This window comes from Piliocolobus tephrosceles, chromosome X, assembly GCF_002776525.5.
Source record: "Piliocolobus tephrosceles isolate RC106 chromosome X, ASM277652v3, whole genome shotgun sequence".
Lineage (NCBI taxonomy): Eukaryota > Metazoa > Chordata > Mammalia > Primates > Cercopithecidae > Piliocolobus > Piliocolobus tephrosceles.
This window is the reverse complement of record NC_045455.1, coordinates 64,146,297-64,170,337: the sequence shown is the minus strand read 5'-3', so window position 1 is coordinate 64,170,337 and position 24,041 is coordinate 64,146,297. Positions and strand designations below refer to the sequence as shown.

The window sequence follows — 24,041 nt, the reverse complement described above, 5'->3', positions numbered from 1 at the left end:
ACCCATCTCTTTCAAGGAAGTACCAAGTGGGAAACCAAATACTGGGCTTTACAAAGCACATTGGAGTTAATGTTTGGCAGGGGATATCTGGATCCAAGGGCAGCTCACAGAGTGGGCCTCACTGACAAGGTGTGGGCCGTGACTCAGATTCCTGGGTGTCCTGACCCTCCTGGGGCAGGTCACATGTTCCCTGGCCACTTCCTCTTTTCCTACATGCTGGCCGTGGGGAAATCCCCACCAGGCCCTATAAGAAGCCCCTGGGCTCTGTGCAGAGCCGGTGGCTCCAGCTAAGAGGACAAGATGAAGCCTGGCCTCTCATTTCTCCTAGCCCTTCTGTTCTTCCTCGGCCAGGCTGCAGGGGATTTGGGGGATGAGGGACCCCCAATTCCTAGCCCCAGCTTCAGCACCTTCCCAGGCGTTGACTCCGGCTCCGGCTTCAGCGCCAGCTCCATGTCGGGCTCCAGCTACAACGGCAGCTCAGGCAGTGGAGGTTCTGTGTCCCAGGTGAGGAGGCCCCAGAATCTGAATGAGCTGCCTTCATTCCCTTCCTCTTGCTTTTGGGGACCTGAATACAATTTCATGGATGGCTAGACCTGGGAACTCTAAAAGATTTACGACTCCTTGTGTTAACTATAGGTGCCCTGGAAATGAATTAAAGCCTCAGTAAAATAATTAAATTGTTAGCAAGAGAGACGACATCTCCGTTCTCCAGCTGGGACTTTTGAGAAAATCTATGCTTTAGAGGAATTCTCAAATCTGGCTGCACATTAGGATGGGTGGCCAGGGGGACTCTAAAAGTACAGATGCCTGGGTTCTGTACTTAAAAAAATCATCCATAGATGTATAGAAATCAGATAGCTTAAAAAACCTCTGCCCAGGTGATTCTAATATACAGGCCAGGATGGGAACTGTTAGGAAAAGACTCTGTGGGTTGCAGCTCCAGGAAAGTTTGTCCAGTTGATTTGCTGCCTGGCAGGGTTCTGGGATGGTGAATAGTAGCCCTTGAGGGAGTGAGAGCCACAGTGCTCTAGTTGAAGCCCTGACCATTTCTCTTGGCCTGGTTTGTAAAGTAGATGGGTGTCAGAAATAAGCAGGGGAGTTACTGGTCTTTAGCAAAGTGTTACTACAAGGGGACATTTCCCTAGGGGAGTGTTCACTCTTTGCAGTCTTCTTTATAGGGAATCTTCAGAGCCATTTCCAGCTCCAAACAACAGCAGCAACAAACAAAACCAAAGTCATGCATTACAAGGAGACTGGTACAGCTAGGCTAAGTGCAGAAGGCATAGTGAGCCCAGTTCCTTGGGGGATGGATCCTCTTTGGATCTCCTTTAAAGAAAGGAGAATAGGCTGCAGGGCATGAGGGGTTAGGAGGTAAGAAGCAGTTATTCATTTCACTCTGGGCCTTTCTGTGGGAGCCCCACTCTGCAAACCTCCCACGCTATTCTCACTAAGGTATAACTTGGGGTGGGGGAGTCTTATCTGGGCCAAAGCTCCTCTCTCTAAACCTCTAGGATCTTTACTCACAGGTCAGGTGGCTGCTTACATGATCATGTCTGAATGGAAGGGCAAATGGGAGAAAGGGGAGGAAAAGGCTTTTATTTGTTTTCATTTTGACCATCAGAAATATGCATATATTAAAAATTTGATAATTAACAAATGGTTTGGATAGGGCCTAGATAGAAACAGCAGCAATAACATTTACTGTGTGTCTAATATCATGCCAGGACTAGGTTAAGTACATAATATATATCTTTTTTGTTTGTTTGTTTGTTGTTGTTTTTTTGTTTTTTGAGACAGAGTCTCACTCTGTCGCCCAGGCTGGAGTGCAGTGGCACGATGTGGGCTCACTGCAACCTCTGCCTACCAGGTTCAAGTGATTGTCCTGCCTCAGCCTCCTGAGTAGCTGAGATTACAGGTGTGTGCCACCATGCCTGGCTAATTTTTGTATTTTTAGTAGAGACGGGGTTTCACCATGTGGTCAGGCTGGTCTTGAACTCCTGACCTTGTGATCTGCCCGCCTCAGCCACCCAAAGTGCTGGGATTACAGGCATGAGCCACCGTGCCTGGCCTATATTATCTTATTTAAGCCTAAGAGGTAGGTAAAATTAATAGTCCCATTTTAGAGATGTGAAAACTGAGGCTTAGCAAGGTGAAGTCATTGGCTTTAAGTCATTAAGCTAGCAAGTCATATAGCTCGAAATTAGTCTGTCCATTCTCTTCACCATGTCTGCACATGCAGGTTTCTATATTTCCAAGGAGTATAGATGAAAATTGCTTGTTTTTTAGAGGAGGGAGTCTCGGGAATCATAAGTAGGCACAAGGATTCTTTGCAGTCAGAAATCAGATACATAATTTTATTCCGTGATACTCAGTGATTTCTGGGGATGATCAGAATTGGCTAGCACTCTTGTTTGAACTGAGGTTAACAATAATCATTTATTATGAAGCTCTGTCAATATTTCTCCATCAGAAACCAGCATTTGGGTAAGATTATCAGCTATAATAATAGAAAATATAGATCAAGAAACAGAGAAATCCAAAATGCCTATTGTCTGGTAAAAAGACAAATATTTAAAAGTAGATGAGACATGGTAGTTAAATTGTACTTAGAGGTTTTAATTTTCCTTTTTACTTATCTCTCCCTGGTGAGTCAGTATCACAACTCCAACTTTTTTTTATAGTGGACTGGGAGTCAATGTCACTATCAACCTAATTTTCTGGGGCTGGCTGTCAGCTTGATGAGCTCTTTGGAAGGTGGTGGAAAACTCTTTTATAGCTGTCACTGAGTAAGTTCCAAACATATCATTTTCTGTACTTTGAAAATGTTGAGTACCATTATTTTATACCTTGAATCTTTGCTGATGCCTAGCCTTGGCTACTAATTAGGGCCAATTGCAACCTTAAATCACCTTAAATGTGAGTTGCACCTTCTGTTGTAAGCACTCGGTGTACTCCCTGCCTCAGACGTCTGCCTCCTGAGGAGGGGCCTCTGCAGGGTCCTCAATTCGCAAGACTAGGAAAAGGCTCAATGCTCCGCTCCACACAGTAACTGGTATAGTAGGAACTGCAGCGAGTCACATGTTTTGTTCTCATCAGGCTACAAGGCTGGTTTGAAAAAACAAGTAGCGCTTTCATAGTGACAGTGGGCCTGATTCCTGGGCAGAAATTGAGTCTTAATCATCTCCCTAAAGCCAGAGCCTGGCATAGTGTAGACATCAGTAAATGTTAATTGAACACATGCTTAGTGAAAACCTACCAGTATAAGGTGTCTTGTGGGGAACTCGGGGTCCTATTTGCCCTACACAAGAGGAATCGCATATTCTTCCAAAGGCCAAGGGGACAAGCACTTGTCTTTGTCTCCCGTCCCCCAGGCTTCATTCACGTAGAGTTTGAGCATTCACCGCAGAGAGAGACTCATCACCATTAGCTTCATTGTCTTTGAATGCGAGGAGCAGAAATATCTCTAATGGGAGACACTGATCAAACTTATGGACCATTTTGATGTCAGCTGAGCATACTGGGCTGATGATAAGCAGGATGGAAGCTGGGGGAGTCCACAGCACTGGGACAGAGATGTTCAATAGAAACCGATGGAATGGCTGTCAGCAGGGCTCATAAGTATTTGCCTGTCTTTCAAGTGAACTTCAGGACTAAAAGTTGTTAGCTAGTGGTTCCTGGTTGACTGTCTAGAGATTGCTTGATGATATCCACTGTTTCCTCAGTTGGCAGATTTTTTCAGAGAACTCTGAGAATGGCCCAACCCTGTTTTGTGCAGCTAATTAAACTCCCCTTGTTAAAATGCAATGCAAGAATTTTTGTTTTTTTTGCTAGACAGTTATTATAATAAGCTATTTCTTCAAAAGTCCGTAATATGTCGATCTTTTCTGTAAAAGCCTTGGCATGCTTGAATTGGAGTCTTTCTGTCTTTGGAGAAATGAGTAAAGCTGGTTTCAAGGGACGCTGGCCTCTCTGATAGGTTCCTGGTGTATCTTGTCCAATCTTTATTCATCTCTAGCAAAGACCTTTGCCCTATTCAAATCCTGCTGTCCACCCCTATGTTCAACATAAATCTGCTTGTTTCTCCTCCCTACTCCTGAACTCTTTCCTGTGTGGGGATGTGATTGGAAAAGAAAATTGAGGCCAAGGTCATAAATTTTGACTAAACACACATAGAGACTTTTGGATACACACACACATATATATTTTTTTTGCTCATCTTGAAACTTAAATTAAATTAAAAACAACTTAGGTGCAAAAGCCTTGATTGGCCCCGAGGCCAGTGATAAAATAAGTCTTCATTATAGAAGCATCTAGACCCAGCTTGTTCAGGCATCATGGAGGTTGGTGGCCATTAAATGCACAGGACACATGACACCACCAGCAGCTGGCTGACCTGAACTTTGAGAGACATGGCCAGAGTGTCTTCTAGCTCTGAAGACCATTGCTGTCTCCTTAGTGGTTTCATAAAAAGTCCCTTCAGGCTGATGTTCCACAGGTGAGCTTTGTGTTGGCCTTCAGATGAGATCATTAAAAGGCACAGCAAATTGGCTGCCAAGGGTTACTCTGTAAGGCAACAGTAATAATGAAAAAATGTTAATTGTGCTGGGATCCTCTTGGGGAAGTTGAAAGGGGACAAAAGAAAAACAGGATCTTTCAAATATATCATTTAAAAATATGCAGTGGCACTGAAGTGTGAGTCTGAATATCTTAAAGAAACATCAAATATTTTAAAATGACTTTTTCTGCAAATGGTAATCTGGAAAAAAACTTTTACTAAAAAAATTGCACAAAACCTTCAAGCTCATATGCTCTTCAGTTTCTCACAAATGGCTGGCTCTCATTTTGAAGGATGTTAATTTACAATTTCCCAGGCGATGAGAGGATACGAATTTGCATCATATATTTTCATTGTAGCCTGCATCCTTGGTGATTCCCTCATTCTGATGAAAAGGAATTGGATTGGGGTTGGGGTGAAGGTGAGGAAGAGAAAATGAGCAGTAGAAGGAAAGAGAATGTGACATTTTCTGATCACTTACCCTGTGCCAGAGACTTGGCTCACATTACTCCGTTAACACCGAGGACAACCCTGTGAAGTAGGTTATCTCTATTCTACAGATGAAGGAACTAAGAATTAAGGAGGTTTCACATCTAGCAAGTGCTAGAATTGAAATTCGAACTTAGCACTTTCATAGCTTCTTTATTTCCCTTTCTTTGCATAGAGATAGGAATAATTTCCTTTAAGACTCCAGAATGGAGAATCTTCCTTTCGGGAAAGTCCGCTGACATAGTGGTTTTCGTACAACCAGTGGCGATGTGGCTGAACGCTGTGTGACCCCCACCTGTGAAAACAAAGCTGTTTTAGCTTGTTTCTATGATTCTATTCATTTATGTATTGGACTCCACTTGCTTGCCTGTCCTCTTGACAAGCCAATTTCTGTCACTCCAGTTGCCAAAAAGCTCAGATTCCAGCTTGTTACTGATGTTCAACTTGTTATTATTTACAGTTGTTTTCCAATGTCACCGGCTCCGTGGATGACCGTGGGACCTGCCAGTGCTCTGTTTTCCTGCCAGACACCACCTTTCCCGTGGACAGAGTGGAACGCTTGGAATTCACAGCTCACGTTCTTTCTCAGAAGTTCGAGAAAGAGCTTTCTAAAGTAAGCATTTTCTTTTCAAACAATATCTTGATAAAAAGAAACAAAACAAAACGTGTTTTAATTTAGGATTTTATAAGCAACCATTCTTCACTGTATCAAAGACATCACATTTTTATTCTATGGTGATTTTAGTATTTATTTTAGAGGACACCAATGGAGTTCTTATTAAGGCAGGAGAAATGAGAACACAGGAAGAAAGTGGGGTTCAGATTGTTCACGCTGTGGATAAACTCACTATAGTATTGTGGTATTTACGCAGTTGGAAAGAAGCCTTGAGCTCTCCCTGCAAACCCCAACCTGCAATTTTTATTTTGTTTTGATGCTGCTTATTCCTTTTGGTCTTCTAGATCTTTCCTCAAGCTTTCATTTCTTTTTTTTCTTCTCCTCTATCCCCTTTAGTTCTATTCTATCTCCCTTCTCTTTTTCCTTTTCTTCTATTTCGATTCCATTCCTGCATCATTTAGTTTCTTATTTCTCTTGCCTCAATCCTTGCCCTTATTCATCCCTTCTAATCTATCTTTTCCTTTCCTGGTTAATTCTCTTTTTTTGGAGGGGGGGGACATTTTTGGGTATTTTCTTACTTTTAGATGGTCTTTTTTTCCCTCCTTCTTTTCCTCTTCCTCCACTTCCACTCCTTCAAATCCTCTCCCTCTCATCCTCCTCCCCTCCCTCTCTCTTTTCTTTAACCCTTTTACAAATTGCTCACTTCCTTCTCTCTCTCCTTCACTCTCTTTCTTTTTTTGTGACAATAAGTTGTAGTCTCTTTTATTTTTAATTTTAATTTTTTCTTGGTATATAGTACGTGTATATAATAATGGGGTACATGAGATACCCTGAGACAGGCATGCAATGCGTCATATCACATCATGGAAAATGGAGTGTCCATCCCCTCAAGCATTTATCCTTTGTGTTACAAACCATCCAATTAGACTCTCTTACTTATTTTAAAATGTACAATGAAATTGTTATTGACTATAGTCACCCTGTTGTGCTGTTGAATACTAGGTCTTATTTATTCTTTCTAACTACTTTTATTTTTTACTCTTTAACCATCCCCACTTCCATCCTCACCCTCCATCTCTCTTTCTTGATGGTTGTCTTCTATTGTCTCAGCAGGAACATTACATTTGATGTGTCCAACGTCAGACAAAAATTGAAGGCTTCCCTGGGAATTTGAATCAAGACTAGTAGGTTTCTCAGCCTTGGTGAAAACACCGTCTTGAACTCTGATTACTGTTTTTTTCTTTAGCCAGAGGAAGTTATCTTAAAGGGTTTGCCTTTCTCTGGACTGGCTGGCACAATGTGACTTGGCGTTCTAGTTTTGACCCCTTCCACCTTTTCAGCCCAAGTTAAAAATCAATTAGAAAAGTTCCTATTTTCTGCACAGGTGAAGTTCAAGCTAGGCTATAATCACATTATGCATTATTTAATACAACTCCATTAATTTACAAGGAGCTCTGGCTTTACTGCAAGATTCAGAATAAGTTTTCCTAAGAAATTTAAGCTTTTCCACCTCAACATCCAACACAGTTATCCTTTAAAACAAAAATTATGATGAGGCTGAGACCCTACTTTTAGCCTGAATTGGTAGATAAATATTCTAAGTTTAAATGAGTGTCCAGGAAAATGTGTTTGACTACTCTAGAAATCTAGCTGCTTAAGAAATAAAATGTCCTTGAATTAATCAGCAGAAAAGGCACAGCACTAAATTATAAATTCTAACCATTAATATTCATAGCCTTATTCCAGCATAATCAAGTACAGATAAGAAGTTATGCATAAAAACATAACAAGTAGAGGAAAGTCCTAGGTAGAGATTTTTTCAGTTAGAGTCATTTGCTTTGAAATAGTGGAAACGACTGATTTACATGTCATCTTTGCTGGCAGCAGTGTGAAGGGCAGTTTGAAACCTTATGTGCTCCAGGGAGAGTATGTGGCTTGCCAGGTTTGTGAATACGGGACATCAATTCCAATACTGTACGGGGGTCTGGTAGCATCTGCTTTGCTTGTAACAGGTAAGGACGAAATGCAGAATAGGTGGAAAGTTTTAGTTCTGAATGTGTCAGTGGCCGCTCTGATCCTAAAACAATCTGTGATTGTGGCCTAAGGAAAAAGTGTATCTGCTAGCTAGGATTTATATAATCTATTTAGTGTGGCAGGTGATAATAACAACAATAATAGTAGCAGTTTGTTTGTGCTTTTTCAAATACTTCCAGTTCTATTCTCCTCTCAAGTAACCCTTTAAGGCAGATAGGCCAGGTGTTGTCTCTCCCATTTTAGAGAAGGAAAAACTGCAGTTCATAAAGGTAAGGAGACTTGCCCAAGGTCATTCCTCTCTTGGCTGGTTAAGCCAGGTCAGAATTCGAGTCTTCAAAATCATCCCAACTCTCTTTCCTCTTGGCCATGCTGTCAGCATCCTCCAGGGCAGGCCCAGGAAGAGATGCAGTAGGTCAGTAATGCCTTCAAATCCAAAGTTATCTCTTTAGCTGAGGGCTTTCGAATTTCCAAGTGAATTATTACAGCTGTCCCTAGGTTGCCTTGAAAATCATCATTTCTCTGGGGGCCTGGGAGAATGCCCGTTTAGGACAGGCCAGTAGAAAAGGTTTTTGACTGCCTTACATTGATTCATTATCTGTCAGTACACAGAGAAGACAGGGAGCTGCCTCTGCATAAGATGCTGAAAGCATTTTATACTTTTCTGTTGTTTACAATATGTCCTTTTGTGACTATACTTAGGAAAGGGATGGCACAAAAGGCAGCTCAAGATTTTCTCTTTCTCTGGAGGCTTATGGTCTTTGGGGTAAGTTGTTTAATATGATACATTTGCTAGTAGATCCTCATGCATGGGAAGGTTGAGGACACATTAAAGCAACCCATAAAGAAACAACATTGATTGAGCCATATTTTGTGTAGTGAAATAAAATAAATTAAAAGGTTAGATTGAAAAATGCTGAAATTACTGTTTCTCTACTAATTTCTATAATTCATAGGGCCTCCATTAGCTAGGCACTTAATGTACATTATCTCTAGTCTTTATGATAATCTTGTAAACTCAATATCATTACCCCCAGTTTACAGGAAACTAAGGGTTAGAGAAATTAAGTGATTTGCCCACTGAAATTAAGTACTGAATTTAGAGTTGAGTCTAGTTGGGTCTAGCTACAAAGTACTTTGTATGTGTTTACAATCACTTCAGGCTCAATGAACCCTGTTACATTTACTTTGAAACATGTATTGAAAACAGTAGTAGGTTGCAAAGTAAACTTACTTATTTCAAATAGTCCGGCCATAGTTATAATCACAGGTTTTGAGAGACTGGCAGAAACAAGAACAAGATTACTAGCACTACATCCTTATTTATTACAAGACCACATTAATTACAGGAACAATAACAAGCACCCCAAAACCAACCCTCACACAAATTTTATTCCTCATCAATGACATAGTATGTGCATAACAAGCAAAATAAAATGGAAGCTGTGAATGTTAGGCTGGTGGCTTAAAGACTCAACTAAAACATAGATAAGCCGTCTAGTGCTCAGACTTGTCGTGATGAGGAGCTTCGAGGTAAAGATGTTGATACAGGATGTGTCCTCTCAAAGCTAGACCCATATTCTTGATAGAATGTTTAGCAGCGTCCCTGGCCTTTAGATGCCGATAGCACCCGCCCACCCCCCAGTTATGAGAACCAAGACACAATCATCACCACTACCACCCTCCCTCCATTTAGAACAACTGTTCTAGATCAAAATACAGCCATAGGTCTTCTAAAGACAGGGATATATTCTGAGAAATGCATCGTTAGGTGATTTTTAACATTGGTGAACATCACTGCGTGCTTACACAAACCTAGAGGGTGTAGCCAACTACACACTCACTCAGGCTATATGATATAGCCTATTGCCAGGCTACAAACCTGTACAGCCTGTGACTGTACTGAATACTGTAGGCAACTATAATACAGTGGTAAGTTTTTGTGTATGCATGTATTTCTAAACATAGAAAAGGTACAGTAAAAATATGATATTTATAATCTCATGGTACCACTGTCATATATGTGGTCTGTCATTGACAAAAATGTTGTTATGCAACAAACGAACGACTGTATTTTCTAGAAGAAGAAAAAAATGCAGGAAGTGCCCCAAGTGCCAGGGATGTGGGACTGGAGGCTCCCAGGCAGGCTGGGCTGCCTCTCCCAAGACTGCACCTCCCAGGAGGAGATGGCTTGTGCTCAGCATTGTCCACGCATTCCCAAAGCTACAGCTTCATATATGGGAAAGGTTCATGTGAATGATTTACTTAAATTAGTAAAGTTCACACTCTGAAGTCTTTCTGGCCCACCCCCAAGCTCTTTTGTGTCTTCTGTAACTCCATGGATTATTGCTGTTTTCCTGAACACCACTGAGCGTCTTTTAAGTGTCTGCTGAAGAACCTTGAGTTTTTTTCCTCAAATGGATCTTTACAGACCCTTCATTTTGTCTGCACCAGGATAGGCACACCACACATTTTTATAGGTAACAAACTCCAGAATATGCCTTGCTTTTTTTTTGTGAAAATCTGGGAGAACCACATTTTATTTAGCAGAGATGACAGTTGAATCACTCATTTCTGTAGAACAACAGCTGCGATGTGCCACCAAAATGTTCCAGAGAAGCTGAGGGTGTTTCATTTGTTCCAAGAGCTGGCAAGGCCAAATGCCAACAAGCATATTTATTTCTCAAACTTCCATTTCTGTAATGGATTGGCACTTTATTTATTTATTTTTATCATAGTCACGGTTTTATGCCTGATTTTTGTAGACACTGAAACCTTGCAGTCCTATATCTGCAGTGTACTTTTGAGGGGCACTTGTTAGGTTTTATATATAGTCAGCCCTCCATGGCCTTGGTTCTTCGTCTGCAGATACAACCAACCTCAGACTGATAAATTTCACAGGAAAAAACTAACAAAAATCACCATGTAACAAGAGAGATTATACAAATAAAAGCAATACAACAACTGTTTATATAGCATTTACATTGTTTTAGGTATTATAAGTAATCTAGAGATGATTTAAAGTATTTGGGAGGATGTGTGTAGATTGTAGGCAAATACTGTACCATTTTCTATCAGAGTCTTGAGCATCCTTGAATTTTGTTATTTTTGGGAGGTTCTGAAACCAGTCCCCCATGGATACAGAGGGGTGGCAGCATATATGTTTAAACCTCCCTATCCACCAAAATATCACCAGCCTTGTCATCCTCCGAGTTATGGTACATCCGATGGCAGTGAGCATCAGTTGCCTGAGGAGATATACTAGCAGTGCCAAGGGCTGTTTTTTCAACTTTCATTAAAATCCTTTTTGCCTGAAGCCCTAGCTCTTTAGGTCTGTGGTCTATGAGTCTACTTTAATTTGCACAATGGGGTTAAGTGGAAGGGCTGAAATGACAGAAGTTAGGATTGCTTTTGGTATTAGAAGGATTAGAGGCCAACATCTGGCTCTAAATTCATCCAGGCACTGTGGATCAGCTACTTGATATTAGTGTAGTTTTGGGAAAAGTATCACTTCTGTTCAAATTTTTAAAAAGCATATAAAGCCAGCAACTTTTAATGAGCAGGTCCTTAAAAAAGCCATGGCATTTTCTTTAGAGATCAGACACAGAAAGAACCACCAACTGTGTTTATTAAAATATCCATTTGGAGATTCCAATTATACACTAAACCGCCAAGGGAATTTTTGGAAGTATTTTAACTTAATGATCAGACATTCAAATATATGCAACAAATGTGTAATTTAAAGGTCTGATTGCAATAATCAGTTCTTGGAATAAATGTAGGTGCACTTAATGAAATGTGTACTCTACAGGGCACACACACTCACATATTGTGTAGTAGTTTGGATCTTTATGCCACTTTGTAAAAGGCAGAGGGGATCAAAACTATTTGCATATGGTGATCAAAGAAGGAATTCGGCATAGCGCATTTCTCCCTCTTCCAGAAAATACTTAGATTTAGAGCCGTGGTTCTAAATGGAAGGAGGTGGTGGTGACAGCGGCAATGATTTTGTCCCCAGGGAACATTTAGCAATGTCCAGAGATGTTTTTGGTTATCATAACTGGGGAGTAGGTGGATGCAACTGGCATCAAGAGGCCAGGGATGCTGCTTAATATTGTATAATTCACAGCACAACCCCCACAAGAAATGGCAATCCAGTCCCAAATGCCAACAATTAGAGTAAGTGTGTTGAAAGGAGGAGAGATGGCAAGAGAATATGATACAAACCAGTTTAGTTTGGGGAGCTAATGTCTTCAAACATTAAAATGGAGATTAAGAAAAAAGAGCTCAATATCACCTGATCATTAGAGAAATGCAAATCGAAGCCACAGTAAGATACCATCTCACACAGTCCAGAATGGCTATCATTAAAAAGTCAAAAAATAACAGATGCTGGTGAGGTGGCAGAGAAAAGGGAACACTTATACACTGTTGGTGGGAGCGTAAATTAGTTCAGCCATTGTGGAAAGCAGTGTGGTGACTCGAAGAACTGAAAAGAACTATTATTCAACCTAGCAATCCCCTTACTGGGTATATACCCAAAGGAATATAAATTGTTCTCCCATAAAGATACATGGGTGTGTATGTTCATTGCAGTACTATTCACAAGAGCAAAGACATGAAATCAACCTAAATGCTCATCAGTGGTACACTGGATAAAGAAAATGTGGGCCATATACACCATGGAATACTTTGCAGCCATAAGAAAGGATGAGATCATGTTCTTCGTAGGAACATGCATGGAGCTGGAAGCCATTATCCTAAGCAAATTAACACAGGAACAGAAAACCAAATGCCACATGTTGTCACATATAAGTGAGAGCTAAATGATGAGAACACATGGACACCAAGAGGAGAAAAACAGAGGCCTACTTGAAGGTGGAGGGTGAAAGGAGGGAGAGGAATAACAACAAAAAATCTCTTGGGTGCTAGGCTTAGTACCTGGGAGACAAAATAATCTATACAACAAACCCCTATGACATGAGTTTACTTACCTAACAAACCTGCATATGTACCCCGAACCTAAAAGCTTTTTAAAAAATGAAGATTAGCGTATACCTGCAAATGATGATGCTGACGCAAAATTATTTTTAGTCTAGCAAAATATAAAATCTACCTCCCTTCAATTGGAGTAATAATTTCTTTGTATATGGATAGATTTTAAAATGATGATGCTGACGCAAAATTATTTTTAGTCTAGCAAAATATAAAATCTACCTCCCTTCAATTGGAGTAATAATTTCTTTGTATATGGATAGATTTTAAAAATCTAGCTAAATATATTTTTGATCTATTTCTTTACAAAAAACAATGATTGGCAAGAATCAAATAGTTCTCAGCTCAAGGGCTTGGTAGTGGAAGAAGATGGTGTGATACTATTCAGGGAATTGGCTTGAACCTTTTGATTTTCTTTCAGGTAAAGGAATATGTCAAATTAATCAGTGTGTATGAAAAGAAACTGTTAAACCTAACTGTCCGAATTGAGATCATGGAGAAGGATACCATTTCTTACACTGAACTGGACTTTGAGCTGATCAAGGTAGAAGTGAAGGAGATGGCGAAACTGGTCGTACAGCTGAAGGAGAGTTTTGGTGGAAGCTCAGAAATTGTTGACCAGCTGGAGGTGGAGGTAAGGAGTGAACTCACTTCTTGGCAAATTAATAATAAACTCCCTTCAGTGACTATAAGCAAGTACTAGGGCCAGGAAATAAAACTCTCTCTTCCAACTTCTAATTCTCTACTTTCTCATGGCCACATGGCATATCACTATGTTCTATTTTGGATAAGGGCCTGCGTTTGAATAGTAAGTTAAGCACATTGGGAACGTGCTGACTTAGGAGCAGGTATCGTCTAATGGTCAGAATCCTGCCCCAAAATGCCCTTTCAACTTCTCTGAAAAGGAGGTGACATAAATTCAAACAACTGTTCATGGCCAAGCTATATGAGGTGTCTTCTCTGCTCTCGATTGGAACTGGAAATCCACAATATACCTGATTGTGGTAAACTTGTTAGGTTTGTTTCTCCTTTTGAATAACCTGGAATCCTTCTCCACAAACTGGAAACCTCCTTTAATAAATTTCTTGTATATTTCTGTAAAGGCTTTTAAGATCTGTGGATAAAGACCATCACATTTATGGTTGGGTAATTTATATCAACGAGAATTTACTAGCACAGTCATGACATGGGCTATAATTGAGAATTCTAGTTACATATTTTAGAATTTAAGCTTTCTCTGGCCCTCACCATTCATTAGAATCTTAATTATAATACAACATGAGTAAACACAAGTTTATAGGGGAATGTTATTAGAAATGAACTTTAATGGACATTTGTGGATGCTGAGAATGAGCTTGGGCTCTATTATTAAAGCCGTTAAAATCTTTGCCATTTTCTTCTTGTCACACACATCTGCCTGAGATCTGACAGGCGTTCACACTAAACCATAAAATGTATTCTTCCAAATGAAACCATTCAGAAGAATCTCTGGTGTATTCTCTGGCAATGTTTCACTAAATGACAAATTCAGCCCTGGAATGGTATGAAAGAAATTGCACCATAATGTAAAGTCACTCTGAATTTTTATTTCCTTAGATAAGGAATATTACTCTCCTGGTAGAGAAGCTTGAGACGCTAGACAAAAACAATGTCCTTGCCATTCGCCGAGAAATCGTGGCTCTGAAGACCAAGCTGAAAGAGTGTGAGGCCTCTAAAGCTCAAAACACACCTGTCGTCCACCCTTCTCCCACTCCAGGTAAGGGTGTTACTTTTTTAACCACTTGTGCCAGACCCCATAAGGACCTGTGAGTGGGGTGGGGAAGGGATTGGGGATCACAATGGTGAAAGAAGAAGGTGGTTTTCTGTGTTTTGTTTTGTTTTTTGCAGTTCTCAGTTTTCTCTTCCATGTTTTAAAAGTCCCTTTCTCCCGAGTATTCTACATGCTATCATATTCTGGGTTTTACAGAGAAAGAGCACAAACAATGAGTGATTTAAACAAAATCCACAAGTTACACGTATTCTCTTTGCGTTTTCTAACAGGGAACAGAAATCTCTATGGTGATGGAGGCACTGTCAGGAGCCTCAGGGGAAAGCCTCTGGAATTTGTGTGTGGCATCCACGTTCCTGTGTATTTAAGGGCTGATTGGCTCACTTATCTGATGAGCTGGGTTTATGCCTTCAATGCTCCCATCTTCTCTCTCTCCTTCCCTTTCTCCTCTTCAATTTTTCCTTTTTACTTCTATAAATGCATGCTGAATACCTGTTGTATTATGTGTCTTGAGATTCAGTGAGGATTAAAGGAATGACCCCACATATCACGTGCTTGTGGGTGTGTCTTGCCATTGCTCATGGATTGTGAGTGCTTGGAGGGTAGGGGTGGCATGTTAGTCTCTAATGAGTTGTCACTGGGGTTAAGTACAGCACAGAGGTGGGTGTTCTGCAAACATGCTCATAAATGGAGGCAGTGGAGTGTAGGGTTCAAGAGCATAGCTTTAGAATCCCAAAGACCTGAGCTTCTCAGCTAGGTGGCTGCAGCAAAAAGGATCCTTAATATCTTCATTTGTAAAATGGAAGAATAATAGTGCCTGCCTTGCAGGGTGGCTGTGGGGATTAATGAGTCAATGCTTGGGAAGCTCAGAGCCTTATGATCGGTATTCACACGCTGGCAATGGATATGATTAGTAATGTTGATAATTGAAGCGAAAACCTTGCAACAAAACAAAAGCAGTGCCAGATCACTGTGCCCTGCAATGCATCCCTCCAGGTAAACTAAAGCCTCTCAGCCACAGCGTTCAGCCCCGTCCTTTAGAGATATCGATGACACAGGGACCTTCTCTCTGCAGGTCCTGAGCATCTTAGCCTGAATGGGGACTGTATCTTTTCATCAAATCATGCAACCCTTTTATTTTTATTAATTCCAGTCTTCACACCTGCTTTCTTTTAGGTTGTGTTTCTGAATTCTTGTCAATGTAACTGATTTTTTTAAGGCTTCAATTATTAAATAGGTATAGCCATGGATATAAGCCTCTTGGTCTTGTTCAGGCGGATCTTTTTCCTCCCTCTACAAATAGGAGTCTATCCTACTATGACAGGTGTCATCTAATGGTCAGAATCCTGTCCCAGAACAAAATGGCCTTTCAAGTTCTCCAGAAAGGAGGTAACATAAATTTGAACAACTGTTCAGATTTCTCAACCTGCAGAGGAGGTTTAGGGCAGACAGCATGGTCTGTCCTCTGTAATAAACTAAGGCTAAATTCAGTCTGGGATTAGTGGTGCAAAAATGTAGCAAATGAGAGCTGTTTCTGCTGGACCACAGAGGGCTCACTGAGGCAGAGGCTGAAGCAATGACAACTCCTGATAATACCTGAACTAGCTCCCCAACACCCCTTGCAAATCTTCCTCATGGAATGGATTTTTCTGGCACAATTTTCTATGCATCCCTTAGAATGAGGACATTTTAGATGAAGCAATATTCAGGGCCATCTAACTTAGCCCCATCTTGTCTCAGAGGAGAAGACTTGGATAGTAAGGATGCTGCTTTTCCTGAGGCCACACAAGTAGTTAAAGACAGAGCAGAAGGTGCAAGGCAAGGGTCTTTGCTCCCTGGTCAGCTCAGGACTGAGAGTGTCAGGCACCAGTAATCCAAGGACAATGGTGGGGAGAAAATGTATTGCTTAGTACCCAGGGAGGAAAACACGTGAGCCTGTTGGGTTGTTTTTGTTGGATTTTTTTTCCCCCAGAACTTTCCCCTAGGCCCTCACACTTAGACTTCTGTGATCCATCCTAACCCAGCTGTGTTGTTTAAGCAAATTGGACCCAGATTTTCACTCACTTTCCCACAACCTTGACCGTACCTGAATCCCTGCCAAGCCACTTGGCTCTCTTCCGGCTTTGTTCATATTATATTTATGATGTTTATATTAAACTGACTTTTGGTCATGTTTTTAAATCAATTTCTTTCACTTGCTCTCTTTCTGTTTGGATTGGTTGATAATGCAGAATTGGAAAATCCCCAGGCACCACAAACTTGTGAGCCTGTGGAGACTTTAATTAAAGTTACTCCCTATTATGGGACTTTAAAATCTGGCCTGTCTGCTTTTTTCACTGCAGAGTTGCACAGAATAAAAAAGACTATATGCAAGTCTCGGCTCTAAAGTAACTCTGTGCTCTCTGGGCCCCCTCCCTCATAGCTACAGTTTGCTAATCCAGTGGTCAGCTTGAACTTAGAACAAGTGAATGTATCCCAGGTTCTATCAAATATGCTTCCTATTTGGTTTTTGCTACAAACACCATCCTTTTTCTGCCTCATTTCATAGAACTTTCTAATCTAAAATAATTGGCCTTCTACTCATTAACGTTTTTTTCCCTTCAAACTTCAGTCTGTCTCTGTTTTGCCTGTGAATCTAAATGACTGCATATAGGCCAAATGTGATCGGAGTGCTCAGAGATTGATCTCCATTTTGCTTGGGGATGCAAGGTTCTATGCTGGTCCCTAGTGATGCTCAGTAAGTAGCTGATGATTAAATGGGGTCTGAAAGAAATGGGGTGATCTGCTAAAATCTCAAACTTAGGGAAGAGCCACGTGTTGAGCAGCATATATCCAACACTTCAGAGTCAGTTTAGTCTTAATCATTTTGTGACTGATTGTTTTAATTGCCTAATTCTTATAAGTCAATCATATTCTCCTCCCGACTCAAACCAAGTTCAGTTGCCCAGTTGAGAGAGTGCATTAATAGATCCAAGATTAATTTTCCTCTGCAGGCATATAATTATTGGCTCTAAAAATGCTGCTAACCATGATACTTTAAAAAAGCCGAGTCAGAATATTTTAAAGTCTCATGATTATGGCTTCCTCAGATATTTTCAGAGAACCATGGTGCCATCTAATGAATTGCATGATGAAGAGAGTGCCAACCAAGGCTAAACTTGTATAGAGGGTTCCTGAAATTATGTTCCATGGAGTAAATACCAGGCTTTTTGTAAAACCAGATATGTAGCAGGGTGGAAGGCTAGTGTTTTATAAATAAGGGTAAGTGGAGTTTAGGTGATTTGATTAATCTTTCCTTCCTTTATTCCACAAACATAATTTGGTGCCACTGTGTGACTGGCCCTGTTCTGGGTACTGGGGTTATCAGCATGAGTAAAGAAGCCTCCAGAAGCCACTATCTAGGAAAGGAGACATGTAAACCTCCAGTTGTAACATGATGTGATTATATTGAGATATTTACCATTTACTAAGTAACATTTACATGCCTTCTCTGTATTTTTCATAACTATTTTGCAGAGCTGGTATTATTTTTCTTCTGACATGAGAAAACTGAGGCTTAGAAGGTTAAGTAACTTGCTCAAGGATACACAACTACTATTGGAATCAGGCTTTGAATTAGAATCTGGCTAGTAGTATTTTTCATACTAGGCTGCCTTTCATAGATGCTCTAACAGAGAGGTGCACCTGTGGTTTCTAGAGTGAAAAGAAAATTCCAGCAACTCACCTATCTGCTTAACACCAAATTATCTTTGCCTCCTTGCTTGCGGAGGAAGTAAAAGGATACTTTTGCTCCTGACAGTTTTGTGCTCTGTGTTCTCTTCCACCAGAAAATGCAAAATGATTCAATGGTCTTTCAGAATTCTTGGATCATGAGTGGGCAATGGGCTGCTGCCCAAGTGTCAGGGTGAAGTTGGGATAGAAACTGGGTATGAAGTATGGAATGAAGTATGTCTAAGACCTTGACATGAAGGAAGAGGCTGGGAAGGAGTATGAGATAAGGGAGGGTAGTAAGAAGCTCAGTGAAGATGGGATGGGTGGATGGGGACTCTGAGGAAGAGTGGGAACTGGGCTGTCAGTTTCAGTATCGTGTCCAAGATGGTTTGCTGCCAGAAATCGAGGAAGCCTGCCACAGCATTTTTCCTAGTCTGACATTGTTGTGGCCACATTTGTAGCACTGGCAGCAACGTTGAGTTCTCATCCCCATTTCTGCTTCCTTTCTACCATAGCCAGGACCCTAAAAATGGCCCTTTATCCTTACCCATGGAGGATAAAAGAAGGATAAATGAACAGGAAAGTGTTCAGGAATGTTTGGGAGGTGAGAAAAAGAAAGTTTCATACATCTTAATATTTACACTGGGCAATTTGAATTTTCTGGTCAACTTATGAAATGATGAGCCACTATTATTAGTAGTAGTAGTAACAATAGTAACAGTACTAATACTATGATACTAATAATAGTGCATTTAGTATAATGGTAATAGTAGTAGTAATAGTAATTTTTTGAGAAGTTTATTTTGGGTCCTTCACGTCTAAAAATTTCCACATCTGGGGACAGAATAGTTTAACCTCTTGGTAGTGCTTGAATAAGTGATATGCATCATAAATTTTCCTTAAATACTTTGTTGCTGTCGGTTTGGGATATTTTCTTTTCAGGAAGGCAAGATTCAATGAAGCAAACAATTCTATCTTCCAACCTGAAAGAAAAAAAGTGACTTTCCTCAGAGTGAAATGTAGTTAAATAAATAAGTTCTCAGGAAGATACTTTAACTAGAAAATCCAGTTTGTAGCATATGGAAACTTGAATAGTTTTTGTTATCATTAAACTGAACACACCACTAACTTTATTTTAATAATTCATGCATTGTTTCATAAACAAAAGCAAACAAGCATTCATCTGAGAGATCACTTTTAGTAGAAGAAATAATAATTTATAATTTTATTTATTATTTCTTCAGTGGAGAATAGTCTCTTGGCTGAACACACGTTGCTTTTTTATTTATGAAATGGCACATGCATTATTAAAATAAACCTGTGACTGTGTTCTGCTTAATGATATGCAAAATTATTTTGAGGTTGGGTACAGAGTGGTTTCATTTCTCTACCTGTTGTATGGTTGGCTGGCTTTCTCACCAACTGCAGATTTATGAGACCATTTAAGGAACACATATTTAATTCTGGGACCAAAAAGCCCCAGCAGATTGGAAAAATAAAAACAGACTTTCTAGTAATGGTTTCACCTTTGAGCAGTCCTTGGGTGAGGAGGATGGGGAGGGAAGGCATTTTGCAAGGAAAGGAATGGGTCTTTGCATATTGGACACAGCAGAGACCCAGAGACAAAGGCTTTGCTCTCCCTTCCCAGGCTCCATGCTAATCTCAGGCAATTCTTTGGAGCTCTGCTTTTGACTCCAGCTCACCTCATGTTCCTCAATGGCTCTCTGAGTCCCTGCAAGCATTTCAAGCCAGATCCAACAATTTAGGTTCTGCTCCTTTCCTGTCTCATCTGCTCTGCTCTGAGCAGCAGGACGAGGGAAAATGACCTCAATATACTTGAAGTTGGGTTTTCTTTGTTCTCCAATAAAACATCTCATGAGTTTTTTTTTTTTTTTTTTTTTTTTGAGTGTTAAGATCCCGGAAAACGTGTGTTCAACTCTTTGGATAGTTATTATAAAAATACTAGAGGAACTTTGTTTTATTTTTGTAGCCCATAAACTCCTGGGATGGCAGGCATTTCAGTGGGAGTACAATGTGAAGGGTTGATCGCCCAGACCGAGTCATTTACCCAAGTGTTACAGGGAATGTAGATTCAGTGGACCAGTGAATCTTGTCCCACTTGATTGTACACATTGTGACAATGACAGTGTCTGGATGGAAAGATGAAATACTTGCATGTCATTCTATGGCACAATAGCATATGGGTTATGAACGGCAGGATCACCTTGTAACTCTGCAGCAGGACGGTCACCGAGTGATTTATTGATGGGCTGTGCATTGGGTACAGAGCAGGCAATGTTGCCCCAAAATAACTTTATGGCTTCTCAAGGGTGAAATCCCACCATTATAGGACCGTCTTTCTGGATCTATAAAATGCTATATTTAAAACTTCTCTTCTGAGAATAGCTTAAAGCAGGATTGGTACCTGGCATGGATGTGCAATTGGGGTCCCAAGGAAGGGGAGAACGAGGAAGGGCATGAAGCCTTGCCTGGGAAAACCTTCTCCTTCATCACAATTCTTTCTGGGGCTGACCCTAGTGAATAACATCTTGTGGATTTATAGAAATAGGGTAGGATTGTGGAATAATCTTGCTTTCTTGATTTTGCTGTAAGAAAAATGAAATAAGATAATATTTGCAAAATGCTTTCTGATAGAAGGAAATATATTAAATTCACCAAGTCTCCTTTTCCTCTCTCTGGGCCTCCAAACTTTTTAAATATAGTTCTTGCCAGTTTTATTATTCCTATTTTCCAGATTGAAAGCCCACCCATGGAAACAGCAGGTAGTTCTCTGTAGAGCTGACATCGAGTTTGCATTGAGACTGAATGCACTGAACTAAGAGGAGGTTTGGCTCTTCTCCATCAGAACCACTGTTGTTATTGAACCTTGACAGGAAAAATATTTGTAGATTCCTTTGGTGCTTAGGATATTAAACTACTTGTATCCTGTCATTCCTTTTCTCTAAAAATGCCTTTTTATTTTCTTGTTTGTATAGGGAGCTGTGGTCATGGTGGTGTGGTGAACATCAGCAAACCGTCTGTGGTTCAGCTCAACTGGAGAGGGTTTTCTTATCTGTATGGTGCTTGGGGTAGGGATTACTCTCCCCAGCATCCAAACAAAGGACTGTATTGGGTGGCGCCATTGAATACAGATGGGAGACGGTTGGAGTATTACAGACTGCACAACACACTGGATGATTTGCTATTGTATGCAAATGCTCGCGAGTTGCGGATCACCTATGGCCAAGGTAGTGGTACAGCAGTTTACAACAACAACATGTACGTCAACATGTACAACACCAGGAATATTGCCAGAGTTAACCTGACCACCAACACGATTGCTGTGACTCAAACTCTCCCTAATGCTGCGTATAATAACCGTTTTTCATATGCTAATGTTGCTTGGCAAGATATTGACTTTGCTGTGGATGAGAATGGATTGTGGGTGATTTATTCAACTGAAGCCAGCACTGGTAACATGGTGATTAGTAAACTCAATGACACCACACTTCAGGTGCTAAACACTTGGTATACCAAGCAGTATAAACCATCTGCTTCCAATGCCTTCATGGTATGTGGGGTTCTGTATGCCACTCGTACTCTGAACACCAGAACAGAAGAGATTTTTTACTATTATGACACAAACACAGGGAAAGAGGGCAAACTAGACATTGTAGTGCATAAGGTGCAGGAAAATGTGCAGAGCATTAACTATAACCCTTTTGACCGGAAACTTTATGTCTACAATGATGGTTACCTTCTGAATTATGATCTTTTTGTCTTGCCGAACCCCCAGTAAGCTGTTTAGGAGTTAAGGTGAAAGAGAAATAAAATGTATGTTGAAAAAATAGTCTTCTCCGCTTACTTAGATATCTGCAGGGATGTCTAAAAGTGTGTTCATTTTGCAGCAATATTTAGGTGCATAGTTCTACCACACTAGAGACCTAGGACATTGGTCTTGATTTGGTGAGTTCTCTTGGGAGCCATCTGCCTCTTCAGGTGCATTTTCCAATAAAGTCTGTCTAGGGTAGGATTGTTAGAGTTCTAGGGGTACTGTGGGCCTAGTGAAGACTACCATGAGGAGTCTTCACTAGAAGCCTTAAATTAGGAATTAAGAAACTTAAAGAGAACTCAGTATGACTTCTAGGGATCCTTTGTACAGGAAAGATTGCCCAGTGACCAGTCCTCATCCATGAGTCCCACTATAATTATTTCATGCCTGGAAGGAACCTGGGGGCTTAGTTAGGTAGGTTAATATCTGGAGCTCCTTGAGGGACCAAATCACCAAACTTTATTTTTTTTTTTTCCTCACTAGCACCTGGAATGATGCTTTATATGTGGCAGATAAGTAAATTTGGTATGCTTATATATTCTACATCTGTAAAGTGCTGAGTTTTATGGAGAGAGGCCTTTTTATGTGTTAAATTGTACATGGGAAATAAATCCCAGAAGGATCTGCAGATGAGGCACCTGCTTTTTCTTTTCTCTCATTGTCCACCTAACTAAAAGTCAGTAGAACCCTCTACCTCATAACTTCCTTCCAAAGGCAGCTCAGAAGATTAGAACCAGACTTACTAACCAATTCCCACCCCCCACCCCCTCTCTACTGCCTGCAGTAAAAAAATTAATAGTTTTCTATGGGACTGATCTAAGATTAGAAAAATTAATTTTCTTTGATTTCATCATGAACTTTTATTTACATGGCTCTAAGACTATAAGAAAATCTGATGTAAGCGATAAAGTGCTAGCATTTATTGTGATATAATGAAGACCTTGGAGCATATGTGCGACTTACGGGCATATCAATTGTTGCATGTCATTTTTGCCTTTGTTTAAGCCTGGAACTTGTAAGAAAATGAAAATTTAATTTTTTTTTTCTAGGACAAGCTATAGAAAAGCTATTGAGAGTATCTAGTTAATCAGTGCAGTAGTTGGGAACCTTGCTGGTGTATGTGATGTGCTTCTGTGCTTTTGAATGACTTTATCGTCTGGTCTTTGTTTTTCCTTTGATGTTCAAGTCCCAGTCTATAGGATTGGCTATTTAAATGCTTTACTCCCCCTTTTTAAATAAATGATTAAAATGTGCTTTGAAAAAAGTCATTGTTTGTTTTATTTACTATTTAATATTTTTTAATGCTCTTAACGGAGTAGTCCATATCTTTCTATGAGGTTCAGAGAATGGCTAGCTCCCAAACACTAGTGCCAGGAGATTGCACACCTAAAAACAGATCATATCAATAACTTTTATAAGAGTCCAAAGTTAGCCTGGCTCTTTAGTTTTTCTTTCCCTTTAAAATCCACTCTTTCTGGCAGCTTTTATTGTACAAGACTGCCCTATTATCTTTTGGGATATGACCTTATGTACTTATTAATTTGCATGACTGATCTGATTATTTCCAATGCTAGACTACATTTATGTGGCTTATGTTCCTTTTCCAATTGAGCTATTAACATGGATCAGAAGCCTCTGGATCTTCCCTAGACAGGAGGACTTGGGCAGAAAGCAAAAGGACTAACTGGCTGTACCAGGAGGAGAGATACCTTTACCAAAGAGACTGTGTAAGAAGACAGGTGACCTACAGCTGGAAGGACACACTGGGCTGATGTAGTTAGTCTTACTGAAATGTTCATTTTGGATTCTTGCCAAGCTTTTTGAGACAGATGGCAGCTATAATATTTAGTATTTTAGTAAGATTTTTCCCTATCTCTTCAGGGCTGAGTGTAGAGACAGGTATGGCCTTCAAAATGCAACAAGATATGAAGATAAAGACATGTATGTCATGTGAGATACAAGTTAAAAACCAGGATGTTATATTTAATCTGGCTCTAGGCAGTTTCCCAGATGAATGTTTTGTACCAAGTACACAGTATGACCT

At 40.3% G+C, this 24,041-nt stretch overlaps 1 protein-coding gene across 1 annotated transcript; it reads left to right on the top strand.

The window, feature by feature from the left end:
- Positions 1-204: 204 nt before the first annotated feature.
- Positions 205-23,265, top strand: OLFM4 (olfactomedin 4). Its single transcript, XM_023184192.1, has 5 exons — positions 205-504; positions 5,505-5,657; positions 13,108-13,320; positions 14,283-14,442; positions 21,162-23,265. The coding sequence occupies exons 1-5, from the start codon at positions 301-303 to the stop codon at positions 21,962-21,964; spliced, it is 1,533 nt and encodes a 510-aa protein (XP_023039960.1). The 5' UTR covers positions 205-300; the 3' UTR covers positions 21,965-23,265.
- The last annotated feature ends 776 nt before the right edge of the window (positions 23,266-24,041 follow it).